The sequence below is a fragment of the Stegastes partitus genome, unplaced genomic scaffold (genome assembly GCF_000690725.1).
Source record: "Stegastes partitus isolate 25-593 unplaced genomic scaffold, Stegastes_partitus-1.0.2 Scaffold1619, whole genome shotgun sequence".
NCBI classification, from domain to species: domain Eukaryota; kingdom Metazoa; phylum Chordata; class Actinopteri; family Pomacentridae; genus Stegastes; species Stegastes partitus.
Window position 1 is genome coordinate 55,332 of NW_007579350.1, and position 21,419 is coordinate 76,750.

Here is a 21,419-nt window from a genome sequence, read left to right on the forward strand (position 1 = left end):
AAATAAGTCAGCTCTCTCCTGTGGCACAATAAACTGCAGTGTTGATTTATGTTGGGCAAGCCAGATGTGACTGACACCAACTGACCCTTCACTCGTACTAGTTGTGTGACATCCTGATGTGTGAGAGCAAACTTTCCTGCACCAAGATGTAACTCATCATTAGCTGATGTTATTAAACGTCCGTCACCTGCTCTGTTCTCAACTGGTTGTCCTCACACCGCAAATTAATCTCACACTGATGGCCATTATTTCTCTGGAATCCCCGACTGGTCCTTTGATTCCTGGCAGCTTATTATTACAAAGTTCTGATCTGTCATAAGAGTATGAATATATATTTTTAACCTTTTCGTGTCAAAACTACTGTTAAGATACAAAGTTTCCATTATAAAGCTTTACCTTGTTTGGCCACTCTCCTTTCTGTAACGTCAAAACCAAGTTGTATCTTTTGAGGCGTGTATGTAACCAAATTATAAAAATCACTGGACATGTTGTTTTGTTTTTTTTCCTCCGTATTATTTCACTTGACAACCTGAAAGTGGCTCCTAAATCATACAGAGGTAACACAAAGGATGGCTGGATACTAGAGATGCACGTTATATCGGCAACTAAATTGGTATCGGCCGATATTAGTGTTTTTTCCGATATATCGCTGTTGGTCCGATAAACAAATTTAGCCGATGTGAAAACCCGATGATTGTCTAACATTAGCGCCTTCGTCTCTACATTTGATATTGCTGCTGTTTCACAGATATTTTCACTTAAGTGGTCCTGGACTTGAACGATAAATATCTTAAAATATGCTTAAATATGTTTTACTTCTGTTACGTAATAAAGAAGACTATGTGGTTTAGTTTGGTATGGGCTTCTTTTGAATAGTCTTCATGTTCTCACGGTGCATAAACATATTTTTCGGTGTGACCAAAAATTGAATATCGGCATCGGTAATATCGGTTATCGGCGATATCAGAAACCTTAATATCGGATATCGGTATCAGCCACAAATTTTAATATCGCGCACCACTTCTGGATACAGCTTAGATAACAGAAAGAGAATAGAAAGAAAACACTAAAGCTTTCATAGTGTACTGTAAATCACATATCCCTCTGAGTCAACACTTCTCATTTGTCTGATCTCCTTCTATTTAGCTCCAAACCACGCCATACCAAACCATGAAGTTTGAAAGTTAATGTAAAAGAAGCAGCAATGACACGGAAAATTCCAACATCTACACGCACACAAAAAAAAGCTAAGCCACATTTTGCTTATTCATACCTCGAGTACATATATGAACAGTATAATATGTCTGTTTGTAATGCAAGTATATGAACAGCGGGAGCGTTATCTCCTCTTTCTTAGATCAACTGGACCCAAAGGACTTTATCCGTCTTTTTCGCCTTGCTATCTTTCAGAGTAACGAAGGCTTTTGCCAGCCTACATCCTGGAATGCTCTCATTACCTTGGTGCAGTTGCCAAGGGAGCCGGTGTGATATTCAATACTTCTGTTACCCATCCCTCCAATCTCATTTACACTTGACACCTGACATTTGCATAATGGCCTCGCTCCATCTCCTATCTAATGAAATACAGGGTGGAGGCGAGGCGAGGTTATGGTGTGTGTGTGTGTGTGTGTGCTTGTATGCTTATGCTTGTTTGGTTGTGATGAGTAGATATGCCTATCTAGACCGTGCTTGCGCGAACGCGAGTGTGTGTTGCAGGCAGGGGTTAAATGACTTCCTTCTTAATCTAGCTCATTAAGCCTGTGGAGAGCTTGGAGTGCGCAATATTGGCTGATTTGGGACAATTTGCGGAAATGCTGGCAGGAACATGTAAATGTGTATGCTAATCAAGGATGGCGTGACCCTAATCAGTCAGAAACAGAAATTAGGGTGTCAGGAAAATTGAAGACAAACACAAGTCTTTGTCTTTTTTTATATAAAGTAAGCAGTATTGGTGAAAGTGCGCTGAAAATGGCATTATGTCGGAGCAGGGGAGTGCTGCACCAAACTGATCTGTTCATTCATGACAAAAGTTGGTGGAAATACCACCATGTTGAATGAAGGGAACTCCGGTCGCTCCTGATCAGAGAGGAGCTGCAGCAGGAAAGTCTGCCTTGATTAGGAACGCCCTTGTATTCATTATAACAGTCACGACATAACCATTATTATATATCATTATTATTATAACTTGCACCTTCAACTTCTGACATTTTCACATCTCAATCAGACCTGCAGTGTCAACACATTTAGCGAATGTTCTACATTTTAGACAATCGTAACACAGTTTTGCACGACTTCCTTTTTCCATTAGCAAACATTCGGTCTGACTTCTACATTGGGATGTAGTCTTATATTTATTTCGATTATTATCATTATATTAAAAAAAATCGTACATGTCCTGTGCTCAGGTTCAGAGGGTACTGAAGCATTTCAAAAGGTAATGAAATGCTGGTTTTAAGTCTGTCCTCAATTCCTACGTGCATTTTCACATTTAAAAAAAAAAAAGTGAGAGAAAGGTTTCCAGAGATATGTTTTGGTAGCACTCCTTGTTAGCTTGGTAATGTCAGACTACAGATATTAACCTTGTGACCCCAAAATCTGCCAGTAGTTTCAAAGGGCTTGCTATTTTTTTGTAATTGCCAAAACTAAACCATTTATCAAAGCTAGAAGCAGTAACAAAAGAGGGAATCACCACATTGTCTATTTTCTGATCCTGTATCCTCCATCCTTGAACTACTCATTTGCTACATGTCACTCCATTATAAGGTAACCAAACTCATTTCACTGAAATCACTTCAATCAATTCACCGAACACAAAGCCTACATTATCCAGATTCTGCAAAAACATTTAAAATGTTTGTTCCTCTGCAGAAGATTGATGATTTAAGTGTGGCAAATAATCACATGACAAAAATTCAGAGACATGCAGGTTGTGTTTACACAGATCAGACAGGAGACAAGCATGGACATAAATTAAAAATGTAAGTAGCTACATTTCTGCAGTATATAGAGGCATCACTTTTTCCCAGTGTTGGTTTCACCTGTGGGGACTTGGACAAATGTTGCACAAGCTGATTCCAGGGCTTTTTTTTTTTTTGCATATAATAAATCAAATAATCAAATCTTATTTTTTAAAGATTTATACCATTATAACTTTGTTATACTGCACAGAATATATTTTTAATTCATTCTACTTCTTCCCAAGGTTGTACTGTTTCCATACAGCAGTAAAAAATGAAGCCAGAGCAAGTAAAAATGTGACAGGAGAGTTAAAATCTCACCCCTCGTTCTCACTAAAGAACGTAATATGCTGATGGCAGCTTCCCAACCATTTTCTAATCCAGACTAATTTAGAATTCTGCTTATTCTTTCTCATTGCAAAGTATTATTAGTGTTACGGCAATTTGTCGCTCCACAGTCTTCATTTTGTTTACATCTGCTTCCCCCTGAGATCTCGTGAGGTGGCGCTCTGCTTCCCGTTTGCTCCCTCCGGTACAATAATCTTAATAACATCGTGTGATGTGTGATGCATCATTATTTTTGTGTGTTGTTTTTAGTGTGTATGTGTGTGTTTAGAGAGTTTAAAAAAAAAAGAATATCTGTGAAAATCTGGTCGGATTTACAAACTCTTGAAGACTGAACTCTGCATAACACAGGAAGCCAAACTTGGCTTATTTGGAAAAAATAAAGTTTTTAGTCACCCTGAAATCTTTAGTACGTTGGTAAGATTTCAGCAGAGGTTCCATTTCCACAAAAGAAAAGCATGACTAACTGCAGTGCTTTGCCCCAGAAAACTATTCAGAGATTTCATGTGCATTGCTGACACCAATTGTAATACTGATACTTCAGATTTTTTCATTCGCACTATATACGAATGCAAAACACTCAAACTGTTTAATTCCTCCTAAAGTATCGGCTAAACAAGATTACAAGTAGGAAGCTGTGATAAATCATTGCCTCTTCAAGCAATTATCTGTCAGTGTGTATACCTCAGAATGTTACATGGGTTGAAATCAGTCGATGAACCATTAAGTCACATGAAACATTTGTCATGTTTTGATATTCACACAACAGGCTCAATATGTCTGCATGCATCCTCTCATTAGGGAAAAGAAATATGATATGATGAGCTGACACAGTATTCAGGCTGTCAAACATACTTATATCCATCTCAAAAGATCTTCCTCCTGATTTTTTTTTTCCATACTTTTCACATATTACAGAAAGAATTTCTTTTTCTCATAATATGCCAATTTGTCACAAATGCTATGCTTTATGTAGCACCCCCCACAAAAAAAGAAAAACAATATAATCCGCCCCCACATCCCTTCTAGCCAGAAAGCTGGTGAGCGGCTCGAGCAGAGTGAAATGTCGTACTTAGCAAATTGTATTTGAAACCAGGGGGGAATAAATACTAGAGATAAAGACTGCACTAATGTGCTCAGATCCATTAGAAATCTCATATTCACACATAGCAGAAATCACATTACAAGATGCCCCTAATGTCATTTCACTGGGTTTTTCCACCAGCATTTGCTGCTAGGGTGAGACACTAACATCAAACATAATGGATTTTTGCCTTCTCCTTTCTCTCCCCCACCTCCCTTCTGTTGTTCATTCCCTTCTTAGAGTCACTTCTGTCCCACTTTGGTGGAAATTCCCCAGCAATCTTTTCTGTTGTCGATGTGAGCTCTATTTTGGGTGGATGTAATGAATTTAGCGAAACCGATTTAGAGATGAGACCACTCACAGGCAGAGGGGGCCATAGTGAACGAGCAACACCTTTACTGCTCATCAACCCCGGCGGAAAGCTCAGCGGTTCAGTGTTGTTACGCTTCATTGCCAATGTGTTTCTGTTCCTTGACTTCCAATGTTTATCTCACTCCGGTGATAAACAAGGGGAGCAGACTGGGGAAAAGTATAGATACAATGTGCACTTAAGTTGGTTTGAATAACTCTTAAAGATTCTGTGTGCAACATTCAGAACCACTAGATGTCAGTGGAGCAACAGCAAAACAAACAGCTACACTTCTCCCCTCACTTGACATAAATTTTTGAAAGTGAACAAAAAATAGCCAGCCACAATTATTGGCCTATGCTAGCATTGTAATATACACTAACAAGTTGTCATCTAAAGTCATGTTGTGTTCACTTTCTGTGCTTCTCCTTAACTCTGCTTGTGTCTGCTCCGACCTGCTGAGACCTGTGAACAGACCGGGTTTGGTGAAACAGACACACACAGACTGGAGCAGAACATGAAAAAAGTCGCAGGAAAACAGATTAATGACTTCAACACTGAGGTGAAATAAATCAAGTGCATATAAATAAATAACATCAATGAGTCATTTTGTTTTTAAACTGTTTGTTTTTTTGGGAGTACTAGTTTTTTGCTTTTTTCAGTGCAGTGTGAGAGGTCACTCTGAGTTTGTCCATAAGGCTGAGGATTAGGGCTGCAACTAACAATTATTTTGATAATCGATTAATCTGTCGACGATTTATTTATTTACTTACCTACTTATTTACTTATTTATTTATTTATTAAATGATTATTCGATTAATCTTTGTGTGTGTGTGTGTGTGTGTGTTTTCTTTTTTTTAAAGAAACATTTCTGTTTAGCCTTTATTTACCCAGGTAAGTTATTAAGAACGTATTTTCATGAAGAAACAGAAAAATGAGCGCCCGGATAGGTCAACAGGTTGGGCGGGCGACCCAAGTACACGTGCTATAGTCCCCGATGCAGTGGCTGCTGTTCAATTCCAGCCAGCGGCTCATTTGCTGCATGTTCTTTCCCCACTCTTCTTCTCCCCATTTTTCTCTGTCACTCTTTCACTGTCCTAGCCATTAAAGGCAGAAAAGCCCAAAAAACATCTTAAAAAAAAATGTTATTAGGAAACTAACCGATGACTAAATTAGTTGACATTTTGATAATCGATTTGAATTGATTAAATCAATTAGTTGTTTCAGCCCTACTGAGGATGACCAGCACGCTTCAAAGGGAGGGACTCACACACATTTACATGCAAAAAAGAGCAGACAAGCTACCAAAAAATAGAATGAGAAGCTCAGAACACAGAGCGAGGGAGTGTGCTTCATTCTCTACTAAAGACATTATGTTACGATATAATCTACACTACATACTTTACATAGCAGACAGCTATATTGCTGCTAAATTAATGCAATATTTCTGTTCAAAATCTTGCATATTGCACCTTTAAAGTGAACTAATAACCTTGCGCATCATTTTTATTCTGAGGAAAGGTTTAAAGCCATAAAAAAAATAGGACCACTGTCTCACTACTGTGTATTAAAATTCATAACCTTTAACTCCAAGTAACCTTTCGCGAAGCAAGGAGAGGCAAGGAGAAACAAGGAGAGGAGAGGATACAGACTCAATCAGTCTGCCAGTTTGACTTTTCCACTGGTTGAACACTCAATGGGCACACCATGACTCTAGCACGCCTGGTCGGGGATCAAACCATCACTAATAGGGAATAAGGACAAAAAGAGGAGAGATACCAATCTCTTTTAAAAATGTGTGTTGCAGCACAGCCAGCTCTGACTTTTGGTTTTCTCTTCATCTCACACCTTAGGGATGATTCAGTGTGGGCACAGGGGATTCATGTTTGGTTACCATTACATCAGAAAACCTATTTGAAATAAATTGTCTCTACTGAGCCAGACTTAAATTTTCTGTGAAAATAAATATAGTAGATACGTCAAAATTATCTTTCAAAACTGCAGGAAGATGAGCAGAGCCAGAGGCGAAATTACATTCATTCGATGTACAAATCAAAGACAAGAGCAGCCAATAAGCTCTTTGTCCAACAACTGGGTTATTGCTTCTATTCACAGTCTGAGTGTGACATGAGTCAAATATGGTCATTATGTGGATAGTCCAACAATAAATGAAACCAAGCAAATTAGTTAGAGAGGGAAACTGACAACACAAAACCACACAAATATACAAATCAAGGCCTTTGTTAGCCTGTAGACCTTGATTTTAACCACACATGCACACATTAAGGACAAACATTCTCCAACTCCAATTATTAACTGTGAAACACTGTCTCTTTGAACTGTCTGGAGTCTGTTTAGCCACTATTGGATTAGATGCTGCATTGAGTTGAGACCATCTATCTTTGAGAATAATTAACTATCTGGAAAGATGGACTAACTTATGTAACCACCAATTAGGAAATCACAAACAATCCTTTCAGAGGGAGTTGGAGGATTTTAATGAGGTTTAATGGCTTGTTGATTGGTTGGTAAGGTTTGTTTAGAGAGGTACACAGGGCAGATGTGCTGGGAAGAGTTTAAAAAACAAACTCCCTCCGCATTCTCCCTCATTTGCACACCTCTGCTCGCAGCTGCGCGCTATGTTCCACAATAACAAAAGTGTGTCAGTAAACGTCCGCGTGTGTGATCGGCGTAGTGAGTCGAGGTATGTGTGTACATGTATGCTTATCTGTAGCTCCGCTCAACAATCAACCAACCCCCCACTTCGATACACACACCCACACACACACACACACACACACACACACACACACACACAAGGCTACTTCAGAAGCCCAGCCGCAGACAGGGTGAGCAGATCAATCAATTACATCTCTGCTCCAGCAATCAAACAAGGTTATTATCAGGCAGCAGCTCACCGACCTGGAAAGGCCTGGCCAATCAAAGGCTGCTGTGATGTGGGGGCTGGCACTCGCTCATGTGACAGTAACACAGAGTGGCAGCTCATGTTGTCAAGGGATAGAAGGATGGAAAGAGCTAAGACAGACAACTGAGGCTGAATTCAAAGCAAAAAAAACAGAAGGATGTGTGGGGAACAGGAAAAAAACAATATCTGTAAATCACCCATCTCTGGCAATCTGTCTTCACCTTGACATTGCTCAGAGGACAAGAGAAGATAAGAAAAGCACACTACAGTGCTTTGCAAATGCAGCTTATAATTTTTCAGGATTTTAATGCGCGGCACATCCCTGTCATGTTTTGCTATCTTTATTTGGCTAGATTACCTCCCTGAAAAATGCAGGAAATGACAGAAAGAAGAAGTAAAAACAGGAGACAAACATTAGAGTGAGGGATGTGGCAGAAAAAAGCAGCACATGGTGAAAACATCTCTTCATTGTGGTTCACTAATTCTCTTGCTGGCTGCGGCTCCCTCTGGCATTCATCCGATGAGCATTAAGGGCATTCTGTCCTCCCACTTCTGTCCTTTCATAGCAACAGGTCTGAAGAACAATATTAGGCTTAATTAAATTATCCTGCACTCAAAAAATGGAGACTTTCATTTCATTAAATTATTGTTTGGTAACACAATATGCCGAGGTACACGTGCAAACCGACAAATCTCCTGAGAATACAATCTAATCTCTTTCAAAAGCAGCCAATCAGAGACAATCAGGCGCTATGGGGGACAGCATCGAAGGGGACAGCATGACTGTGTGAACATCTGTGTGATTATGGCCTGGTCATCTGGACAAGCTTCAAAGGCCTATCTGTGCGCGTGCGTGTCTCTGAAATATATATATAAATGTTTGTCTTTGTGTTCCAGCACAATTTCTCCCGCTAATCTGACCCGGCAACAAATTCCCAGTATCCACTATTTTTCCCCGCACAGACCTAAAAACCTCAGGGACCTTCAAAGCCGACTTCATAAGAAGTCTACTGCTGAGCGTTCAGACAAACTAGACCCCTTAAGCTCCGATTGACGACTGTCTGCTTCGCATGAGTCTGTTGGACGGGTTGCCCTGGGAACCGGGTCTGATTCCATTATGGGATGGATAAACACAATCAAAGAGTTTATCCACCCTCTATAGCCAGAGAAAAGACCCCCGCAATGATGGATCTAATCTCCTGCACAATATCTGGTGTGTGTTAGTGTGCACGTTTTGGCGTATGTCATGCCCGCGAGTGTGTGTATCTGTCTCCGTGCATACGTGTACTTGTAAGACACAAGAGATTGAAAGCACTGCACTTCACGAGAAAGTGGCTGAAGTTGCACTTCTGGAAAGCGATAAAAACCAGCAGTATTATTTACAACATGGTCTGTACGGTGTGTGTGTGTGTGTGTGTGTGTGTGGGTGTGTGTGCGTGTGTCCTGTGGGGAGGGCATCAGAGAGATAAAAGAACAAAGATACAGCAGTTTTGCAGCTGGTGACAGGTAGGAGCACCTGACAGATTCACAGCAAAGTGGCATTGTGTTTTGTAGACATCTCCAAGCTTTTACTTTCCATCTGTCTACTGCTGCTTTCCTTTCAAGTGTTTTTTTTTTTTTTTATTTCTCTCTCTTTGGCGTCATTTTATTTCGCTTAGGTGTAGTTTTATCCTCACATAGGTTACTGCATTATTTATTACGTAGTTGTAGTGCGTAGCTGTCCCCCCTCAGGCAACTAAATACATATTTAGCCACACAGTGCGTAGTCTGAAATAAAATGAACAAGACAGTAGAGGTAACTCTGTGAAGTTACATTTTGATTCAAAGCTGGTTATTGTGTAAATTCTGAGAGTACTTTAGTTCCTAGCTGTTATTTACAGAACTGTTCCACCTAAATGTACTGCTGCACCATGAATGTGGGCACCAAGCTCCACCATTTTTAGGTATTGTACAGTCTAGGCCTGCCATTGGTGGTGTATTTCGTACAGCTTTTGTCCTCCCCGTTTTGCAATCTACATGCTGCTGTTTTCAGATCTCCTTTTCTTTTTATGGGAAACAACACCTGGGCAATTTAACCAGATGTGGATGTTATCAGCCCATGAGATGGCCCGTTGTTGGCGCCTATCATTCTCGTCCGAATCGGTTGTGAAGCTCAAACACAATATCTTCCTACGATAAGGTCAAACAGTTAATCACAATTTTTAATTCCAAAGAGCAACCTATAAAAAATTCCCTTTGATATTTTCCACTCCTATTCTGATGACAGATCATGGTATATTTAGCATGCTCGGACACATTCAGGTCCACTTAGACGCTAAACATAGTGACATAAACCTGTTGCAATAAAAACCACCCGACCCGACCACATTAGCCTATTAGAGAGAACAATTTGAACCAGGTCCCTGTGAAGCCCTCTAGTTCTTAACACCATATTACAAAATTACCATATTAGCTTTTCTCAGGTTGACCGCCCCTGCAGGTAATGTCTTCAGCAATGCTCTGTTACTCTGTGCCCAGTCACCTATTTAAACGAGAGCAAGGTTGGTAGTGCCGTCTGTTTATTTTGCAGTACCACTGCATGTTGTGCACCCCGCTGCCATGATATCCAGAAAACAGGATAAGTCTATGTGGAACTTTTTGTTCAGAAGGCAAACAAGGTCAAAGCAGGTATGTTGCTGAAAACTTTGCAGAAGTGGATGTGTTGAATACACGCAACCCACAAGCCCCCATGAATACAAAGTGTACACAAATACAAATGTCACAAATCTCTTGCTTAGAAACTCTCAATTTTCTGATATGCTCTGATTATACCTGGTCAGTAGTCTAGTTCCTTATCATCCTCTCTTTGGCTTTTCTCTCCATTTGCTGCATATGTTTGACACAAGAGTGTGTACGTGCACCTAAACAACTGAAATCCAAAGCATCCCCACATGGCGCCCACCATACATGCAGTCTAAGATTACCTTGCATCTCCTTTTTCTTCTCCTGTCTTAAAACCTTCTATTCTCATCCCACCTGTCTGTTCTTTCCCTGTGTTTTTCTCTTATTGCCTCACATCTGCTCTCTTCCCTCTTGTTGTTGCTTTCTTTCTTCTGCCTTCTTTATCTCTGTCTCTTTCTCTGACCTTTCCAGTGTAAAATCCTCTCTCCCCCTGATTTCCAACTATGCTCCGAGTTTTTAATGGGTGCGGGTTAGAAAGCGGGAGAGAGGGTGCTATTTACTGAGGAAAATCCTCCTGAACGAGTGAGAAAAGATTAGAAAAGAGAGCAAGCGCCGGCAGAGCAAAGCGGCATGCGCATGTATGTGTGAGTAAGACTTAAGACAAGGCGTCCGTGCTGCATTTTAATAGCCTGTGTAGAGACGCTTCTTTGAGGTTGACTACAGATGTTATTTTTGAAGGAAAATGTATTCTTCACCAGTAATTAAAGAGCTGCTGTCTGGCTAAGTGAATGTTAGGATCCAACCACAAATTATTTTTGCCATTTTCAGGTCTGCCGGAGAGAGAATTGGCATGTTTGAGATAGGTCATGCATGGGCAGCTGCAAACAGTCTTGTCATGAAATGATCTCAATAGCGACTTTTTGATCAAACAATTCATGTTCCTGGGATGTGTTCGCAATGCACTTTAAGTTCTTACTGGGAATGCTGTCTTTTTATGCTGCACAGCAAATTGCCTACTGGATCAACATCACAAAAGACTGTAATGGCAGGACTTAAAGATTATGGATTATAAATACCACATTAAAGGGTCTATTCTCTAAAGAGTAGTCGAGAGCATGTGGAGAGCAGAGACTACTGCAGCAGTACTTTGACAGGAGAGGCAGTAATCGAACTTATTTTCCTGTCTGCTCATCATCAGTGAACAATACAACATAAAAGACATGTTGAAGATAGGGTAGTATCATAAGTGCTGCCTCTGTGGCGTGAAGAACCATGGCATCTTAGCAATTAGTTTGCCTTATGACCCCTTAGTGATGTGTTAATAATGTAAAATGCCAAATGAGCTGTGCTGTAGGAGATATTTGTCTCCCACTTGAAAAGGGCAATTTGTACATAAAACAAACAAAACATTTTCATTTCTTTGAACATAAAAAGAAACATGACACTAAATTATAACACCATAATGATCAATTAACACTGGGTGTGCTCCCCTGATTCGTTTTGTCTTTGCAAAAAAGGGCTCAAACACAGCCAATGTCCAGTTTTCTTAAAATAACACAAGTCTAATCAGAACCCCTCGTCTTCAAGAATTTTAGTCGGAGTGTAGAAAATCTGAATTCAAAACCGGGTCCTCATTTTGGAGATCGTGTTTGACGATTCAACAGCGCATCTCTCAGCCGAATCACTCGAGAAACCTCCGAAAAACTTCTTTCGACAAACTCCATTTCACCTCTAACTCTTGCTCTTTCTATTTGTCTTGGTCTGTGTGTGCTGCTCAGGAGGGGAGTTAATGAGAGTGTGAAATTAGTGCAGAATCGTGGTGTGTGTCGTTTTCACCACAGGCTACAGCGGTGGGAGGCAGAGCCCTTCTGTCCTTTTCCTGTCATCTCGCTTTCTATCCGCTTTTCATTCTTTTTATCGCTCGTTCCATTGTCCTTCCCTTTCTGCTTCCCGCCCCCCCAAGCGCTCTCTGTCAATCTCCAACTTTCCTACTCTTTTCACTCAACCATGGACATTAATAGTAAAAAACAACTTTTAGAACTTTTACTGATGTTTCCCAATAAATAAATCAACAATTAAAATTTAACAGGCAGATAACTGATTGTTAAACAGTGATGTCAAACACCCATAAGTCGGACATCATTTGAAGATCAGGAGCTTCCAAAGCAAGCTACAAAATAATGACATAAGCACCTTTCTGACATGCACCCCCTTCAGTTAATCTGACTGCAACTGAATGTGACGGCTGCATGTCTGAATGCACACTCTGATCACATAAAAGTTGAAGAGGCAATCTTAGCAGCATCACCTTCAACACTGCACAAGCCTAAACTGCTATAAAGAGACACGCACAAGTACCAGCGATTTAGAGAAGGATTTTTTCCACATTTCAGCACCAATATTCGACCTAAAACATCACAGTGAGTCTTAATACGCAGTTCGCGTGCCAAAATCACAACACATCTTCCTCACTGACTTTGCTGTACAATTTCAAATCTATTAAGCATGAAAATGAAATGTCTATAATAATAAAGCCCTTACTGCAATGAAAACAGACTATCGCGGCCCATGTTAATGATACTCACCAATAATGAATGCAATCAGAGTTTGTTTTCCCCCCAACAGACGTGAACGGGAGCTGAAGGTTGTTGCTTCCAGCTATTTTCTCTGAGTTCACTAAATACCTGCAGCATCGCACAGCAGTGGGATCCATGAGCATCTCCAAAGAAAGAGCTGCGTGCATTCACATAATGGAGCAACATTACCTTCATTAATTCGTTATAATTATAAATTATCCCTCACGTGGAGAAAGGATCAATCAGGATCTAACACCCAGTCACTACAGTTCTTCATTGTGTCAGATCGCAGCTGTCCTTAGGTTAGGTTTTACTATTTACAAAAGCAGAAAGAAACTGGGCTGTTAGTTATTCGGACACTTAGAAGCTGCTGTTAGTTTAGATTTAGTCTGTTATTGCATTGTTACACATGACTTGTTTAATCTCACATGTATGACAAACTTCCAATTGTGTAGCTCTCTACGGCACTGTGACCTACGTCTGAATGACACAATGCAGTCACTTGAATGTATTAATAAAGTCGGCAACGTTCCATATCCCACGTCTATCGGGCTACAGAAAGGAGCTGCAAGTCAAAGTAAGACAAAGTGAAGCACTTTGCAAGATGACCGGATTGTTCAAATGAAAGCCCCACTGGTGATTTTAAAGCTCAGGGTAAAAATCTACTTTGAGTCGGAATTAGTAATTCAACTGTAGCACAGTTTAAATAACAGTTAAGTCAGTCATAAAGGAAATTAGCAGAGTGAAAGTCTGTTACATTAGGCCCTTCAGAAACCAAGTTAAGACGTTAAGTCATTTAAGAACAATCTTCTTAAAATCTGCCTGCTTTTTAAAGTTTCGACCATCATTTCTGTTGATTATAATAGAATTATACCCACAAACTTGAGGCGAATGTTTAATTGTCCAGAGGATGCAGAGGAAATATTTCTTAATTCAATTTTAATTCAATTAGTTAAAACAATTAACAAGGAAAATCTCTGCCTTGTTCAGATTTTTCAAAGCTTTGGCAATGAGCACAGAAGAGTTGGGAAAAAAAGGCACAGCTTTTTAATTCTTAATTTTAATTAAACATTTGAGAGATTCTGACTTTTTAATTAGAGTTTTCTGTTGATGGTTCAATAATACTAAAACTTGACAAAACATTTGTGTTTCCTGCATTTTTCTGCATATTTCTGAAGGGAGTGCAGAATAACAACAACTTAAGAATCCATATCATTCAGGGAAGGAAACTGTAAAAATTTGGGGGTAATGTGTGCATGCACGCTTTGGCTCAAAGTAAACAGCGATCATCCAGTGTGAGCTGCATGTGTAAATGCACTTGGACACACAAAAACACACACAGGTAGCCCCGCAGCAACAAACACAGCAGACATCTAGAGGCATGGCCATGCTTGGTCATCCTGTGGACGGTAAACAGGGAGAGATTAAGGGCTTGCTGAAGCTTTTCAAAATGCCAACCTCGTCCGGAACAAGGGGTGTAAATACCACCCAAATGTCAGCAGGAGACCCCACAAGTCAAACTAAATTGGCTGCTACATGCACAAACACTCCCTCATTCCTGCCCCATATTTGTGTGAGCAACTTTAAAGACATACAATCTGTGACACATCCGGTTGCATCGCAAGACTTGTGAGAGCAGAACCAATCACTGACTACAAGCTCTAACCCTTCTGAACCGCACAACGGGCATGAAGAGTACCCAAAGAGCGATGATGTTTTGTCAATCTTAAGGTCAAAGACTGGTCTCTACAAGAGATGTGTTCATACATAAACAAAATGCAAGTGCATAGTGATGTCAAAATAATATTCCGATAACCAAAAATGTGATTGAGTAATTATAAAACACACGGACTTAGCGCATCTTTAGCTATTGATCTGAGGCTTGATACATGAAAATAACAGTGATGACTACCTCACAATAAGAGGTATGTAGAAGGGATACACATGCACTTCAGAATCTCACAGGGCCAATATAAAAATAGACAAAAAGGCAAACTCTAGCAGTAGCTAAATCAGTCTAATCTAGTTCCCTTCTCTTCACAGTCCACCAAACTCTGGCATTTAGCCAGAACTGGATTGTGGTAGCAGCAGGCAAATCAAGGTAGCCCAGATGTCCTTCTCCCTAGCTGTCTCTGGCTGTTTCTTGGAGACCCTGAGACCTTCCAAAACCGGGAGGGATCCATAATCCCTCCAGCATATTCTGGATCAGAGATGTAGATAAGCAGTCTTGCTCACTCTTCACACTTTGGCTATTTTTATCCAAAACAGAATAGGCAACCTGCCACAACCTCGCTGGAGCCCAGTGCTGAAACGCACTTGATGTACTGCTGAGAGCACAGATACAGCTCTCACCTGGATTACACAAGGCTGATAGCTCATGGAAATGGTGCTGGCACTAAATATTGTCAGAGTATTCCCCATAAGATGTCCTTGTGGCACTGTGGATAACACATGCCTTCGCCAATAAACCAGGATAAACTGGCAGAACTTTCAGGACACCTCAAACACCAATGCATGACCAAAGAGCCACATCACTGATCCATGACAAGAGAGCAGGAAAGTTCACCTTAGTCTGGTTCTCTTTGAGTTGCTTGGCCTCACTTAGCATTTCTCCAGCAATCTTGGCTAACTGGCACCATGAAGCTTGTTATAAGCAGGGTTGATTACCTCTGGGTTTGCTAATCCTCATGTATATTTACGTGAGCAGGGTGGCATTCCTAATTACAAGCCAACCACACGATAACTTTCAGAGGGTGGAATGTGCACGTTTGTGGTTCTTTGAAAACCAGATATAAACAAAGATTTGGAAAACAAACACACACAACAATGTAAAGTGCAGTACTTAACTTGATTTAGGGGCAGACAACGAAATACAACACACAAAAAAGCATTTGCAATCAAACATTAAGACCCTGTTGTCTCATCTCCCACGCACTGCCACTGATTTCCTGTGCTACAACCCCCAACTGCTTTTGTCATTAAAGCTGCCGTGAGTTGCATGGCTGGCTGCAGGAGGTGTAGTGATCCATCACCGGCGTGCCAGAGCTTTGCCATTAGAAAACCATCTGCAAGCAACAGCGCTCCATTGGCACTAGAAGTCTAGAGAGGCCAGGTCGAACGGGAGGGAGGAAGAGAGGAGAGAGAGAGAGCCGTGCGTTCAAGGCAGTTTGCTTTGATTGATATGAACCATTACAGACAACATGGGAGAGGTAGGCAGAGAGCTAGTCACCGTTTTATTTTTGGTCATTTGTTCAGACAAAAGCTTGGCCAGACCAACAGTGAACAGGGACTGAACGCCGGCGTGTGTCAGAGAAGAGGAAGAAAAGTGTGGAAGACAGGAGCAGGGAGAGAAACTGAGGGACGATTCAAAGCCAAAGCATCTGTAAAGGGACGTAAACACGCAGGCAACCACCTGCAAAGAAAGACACTGAAGCATACATATGCATAAACATGTTGTGGCGGGCTGTTGTCGGCCACACAGGGACAAAATCATTGGGCTGCCGCATCGATGGGCCGGTGGACCCAGTGACAGAGCCAGACTATTTTTATATGGGTGGCCAGGCTGAGACTATTACTACCACTGGGGTGGCACAGAAACTGATATCTTGTTAATTTTTTTTCTGCATGGAAAATCACTGTAGGCCAAATAATCTTTCTTTTTTGTTCGCTTACTTTTATCACTCACTAATGCAGGCACAACGGGCCACTATGAGAACTGACATACCTTTTTAATGTAACCCTCAACTGTATAAACGTGGAACAGCTCTGCTTTTAATTGATAACATTAAAATTTCTATTACATAAAGGTTAAAATATATATCCAGTTCTATGGATGTAGCCCTCTAACAAGTTTAACTATTGGTTGCATGGGACCAGTCTTTAGTCTGAGTTGGGTCACTCCAGGCCACCCCATTGCTTCGCCTTTGGATGGACCATCCAAAAAAAAAGAGCCTCTCTGGGTGCACATGAGAGCATCCTGCATGTGCATTCACATGCAACCATCCACAACCCAATACGCCCCTGCAACCATGCACACGCTTTACGAAACCAAGAATTTGCTTTCAAGGAGCATCCGTCAGTCAAGCGAAAAGTAGTATGACAACTGACAATACAGTTTAGGTTAGCGGGGATGTGATGAAGAGCAAAAATGGTTCTGATGGATGAAGTGCAACCTCGCTTAACTAACCTAATCGACTAATGTGGTTCAATATTGTTTAATAGTCTAATATTTAGTGGTTAAAATATTCACATTTTTCTAAACAAAACAAAAAATAAACAAATGTCTCTTTTACACTCGCTGTACAGATGTTTGTTGGCTTTTTAGAGGTTTATATCACTTCAGTTTAACCGATTGTTTAATCTGGTATCAAGTTTTTGGGTTTTTTTTTGTTTTTTTAAATTATTAATATTTCTACTTTTTTAACCAATTCTTTAAAAAATTAATTTACTTTTGCTCTGATACTGCCACCTTTCTCTATCTGTAGTTACCTGCCCACAGCACTATCTGGTTACACAAGTACAAATGAGTAAATAAATGTTTAAAAATTCTTTTTTTTAATAAACATAAGTAAAACATAAAGAAGCAAACGCATTTTTAAACAAGTTTTGCATTGGAGTTTGTGTTATTCCAGATTTTTACAGCAGGATTCTCATTTTTACTCCAAATTTAACAGCATCAAACATCGGTTATTAGTGTCCCTGATTGCTAATCATTACTGCCTGCTCTGAAAAAGACATATTGGCTTGTGTGCAGGTATATCTCTCCGCTAACTAAGTATTGAAGACACTTTTACAGTCGAAACATCTGTTCACCTGCCAGCATACTGCAAATTTAAGTGACAAAGTCTTGTGCCAAAAAAATGCAGATTTGTGCAGCTTGCGAAGCATTAAAAGTGTGCACTGTGATGTGAAATTCTAGCAATGTCTGCCATTCGCTAGAGTGTAGAAGTAGGAAACGTCTCTGTTTAATGGATTCTAGAAGGTAATGTATCACCGCATGTAGGCCAATTCAATTAAACCGTTTCACTATTAGATTTACTCTACTCTACTGGGACAACAGCACTGTATAGAAAACTACCAGACATACAGAACATTTCCACAAAGACAGCCCTTCAAAATAGTCAAATTTAACGGGAAAAAAAAGTGAACGTGAATGTAAATCCAGACTCCTGGATGGTATCAATAAACATTTTGAACTGAAGATATAATATATTACATCATGTTTGATTTACGATATCCCACTAAACATTAAAAAGACTGAAATCAATAGATAGTCACTAAGAGGCTGTGTAATATAATTAGTGTTACATTTTACTGGTATTGAGTCATGTCCAAGGCTTCATATGTCTTGAGTGGCCCGGCTATCCCTCTCTGACCGACCACTACGACACAAGAGGGCCTTTTAGCACATGCATCTTGTAAACTTAATGGAATCTTATCAAAAATATTCCAGTAAAGACAGTAGGTTTGTTGTTCACTAACTTTATTTTATTTGGATCCAATAAATCCTATATTGCTGGAAGTCAGGAGCGTCATGCATCAATATGTCCTGATATTTTGCCTACCAAAAGCAGCATAGACATGCTTTTTCTCCATATCAGGTGCACTACAAATAATAATATCGTTTGGGGTCAACAAACAACATTAACACAGCAGTTTGCATTTATCTTTTTGAGTGATGACAACTTCTAAGAAAATCATGCTTAACCAACAAACTATATGGAGTTAAGGGAATAAGCTTATCCTCAACAATCTTTTCTTTAAAAATACATTTTGAATTACCATCTGAAATTGTCCAGGCATGTTTTGGGGGTCGAAATCTTGAGCTCAAGGTGGGAAAAAATGTAGTTAGCAAGCCAATTGCATTGAGTTACCCCACCTTGAATTTAGTGAAAAATCAATCAATGCAGATATCGGAGTTTAAATTATGTATAATATCAAGTGGATGCAATTATCAACATTTTAATGTCAACCAAACTCTTTAAAATAATGCTTGCAACTTGAACAGTTTATCTAATTTAGCAAATTAGAGTTTTTATCTTGCAGCTATGAATTACACGAAATGAGAGAATAGGAGCCGGAGTGTTTAGTTTTCATGTAAAAACTGTTGGCTAGAACCAATGCTTAGCAATGGCATAACCAAATAAATGCAGTGTGAAAAAGACTATTTGAAGAAAGTTGTATCTATTTTTTCCTTCACTCTACGGTCATCACACAACTACGTCAGCAGTTCCCCACAGTAAACAGAGCGGCATTCCAAGAACTGAGATTAGGAAGTCTCACTGCAGATGAGAGACGATGTATTCACTGCTGTTTTGTGTTCCTCATCTCATTCCTGACAAACAAAAACCACATCCTGAAGGTATGTTCACATCTGGACGTTTAGTGCTTTACCTGAGAAGAGGCTGGAAGATGACGGTGATGTTTCTTGCTCCCGGCTTGCACACAAACTTCATTTCTCCTCCTTCGATCAGGTTGTCATCAGCACCACCTAGAACACGACAAACAGGACCTGACTTAAACAAACACATCAAACTAGACGTCACAGTGGGTACTTTAGCTGCACAGTATGTAAAATCAATATGTGCCAATCATACGCGAGACACCTAGAAGATTCTGAAGAAATACTTTCCACTGGTCCATCCAGATACAATGCAAACAGATTCCAAAATGTCCTTTAACAAGGCATCAAGGGCGTTGTTTTTTTGTGGCAGCACAACAACCAGCCCAAGCAGAGCTCCAACAATTTGGTAATCTGTTGACCTTGACATTCGCTTTGAACCTGTGTATGGTATTTTTGGTGCCAAGCACATGTTGCGCAGGTGAATGGAGAGGCACAAAGAGGTCAGAGCTGTTCTTAAATCCACCACCAGAAAAGCAAATTGGTACAATTTTGGAGACAAATGCGTCTTAAGACGTTGTGCTGAGAATAGACGTATAAATAAATCTGCAGCCACTGATTTACAAAGTGCCACAACAGAGCACAGCGGACATTCGCTGCTCGCCTCTATTAACTCTTGTGAAAATGACACCGTGCGATTACGAATCCCCATTAGATGGTCACATATGTGTTCTGTTGTGTATGTGGGAGATGTTGGATTACAGAAGGAGTATAATCATGTGTGTCATTAGCCGTGTTTGCTTTGGAATAAATGATACTAGGCTGCATTGTGGTGTCAGGAAGTGGTGATACAGCCTTCGCTACACATGGCAGCTGTCATCCACCTGCTAAAATACACAAAGATAAAGAAAAAAAACAAACAAAAACCTTGGCCATCTGTAAGACAGAAATAAATAGATGTGTACAGGAGTAGTTTTCAATCAGGTAAGTTGTAATTATTATTTCATGTCAGCTGGTATTTGACATGTTTCAGGGCTGCCCAGAGATAAAGACAGTGAAAGAACAGCTGATAATTCATGTTTAGAACGAATTAGAAAAAGATGTTTTCACCTTTCATGATGCGCTTTAACTCCTATTTGAGCATTAAAAACTTTTGCGAAAATGCTGTATTTCAGCAAGCATTAATTTGCCTTCTTTCCAGCTTTTGTTTTGGCAGCATTTCAGGTTCTGTTCTTAAAATGCACTGCAGGGCAAATGCTGCTGGGATAGATTTCACAGTATGATGTGACCATTTACAAAATGAGAATAGAAATGGAATAAATCGGATTGTTCAAATTATCTATAACATTCACTTCCATCTATATGTTCCTATATTGTATAATCATTGTATAATTTAGACAAAAAAAAACAAAATCCCACCATCTGTGTCTCTGGCTGCTGATGTTGTGCGTTCAGGTCATGCTGCTGTGCGTCATTCAAACACTATACAATTTCCTGCAGAAGAGTCATTTGACTTGTTGATCTGTTGTCGTCGTGCATCACTGTGACTGGCACAGCTGTTTCAGAGCAATGATGTGACTGGCTAATGGCTTGGCTTCACTTGTGAGTATCGGGGGAGGATTTTCTATCTTCTGCAGGCTCAAAGGTAGCTGTGGAGCCCAATCTGTGCGGCGCAAACCTTTCTGCACTTGGGACAAGAGAAGGCCTGGGCTGGTGGCGTCTGAAGGGCAGCCCGCCACTTTCGTCTTTTTTCTCTTTGTCCTCAGCAGCTGCCGCTTCCAATTTATATTCAACTTTAGCCAGTGCAGTGGCATGTTGTGCTGCTGCACTTCATTTAAAAAAGCAGGTGTGTTTGGAGATGCCCCCGCCCTGCTCTGTAACTAGCCCTGAACTCTAACCTCCCTGGAAGAGGCATGTAACTTTGGCTTTTGCTAAACTACTAAACACTTTCGAAAGAAATCTTAAATTATGCTGAAAATGTATTAAAATATTCAGTCATTATAGCGGGACACCAACAGTCATAATAGACCCCCTCAGTCAATCAACATGGCTCTCCGTCACAAATCCAAATGCATCCCCCCAATGCTCACGCCCCTCCATGGCCCTGCCTCACTGCGTGGGTGAATCCCACAGCAAACAGGGTTAATCAGAAAATCATTGCCATGTAACATCCTGAAGGCG

General features: G+C 40.3%; 1 protein-coding gene across 1 annotated transcript in view; it reads right to left on the reverse strand.

Annotated features, from left to right (window-relative positions):
- exoc4 (exocyst complex component 4) overlaps positions 1-21,419 on the reverse strand; it is a 125,950-nt gene that overhangs the window by 52,723 nt on the left and 51,808 nt on the right. The window contains exon 11 of the mRNA XM_008300981.1: positions 19,292-19,388. Within this exon, the coding sequence (XP_008299203.1) occupies positions 19,292-19,388 (97 nt within the window). The remainder of the gene's footprint in view (positions 1-19,291; positions 19,389-21,419) is intronic.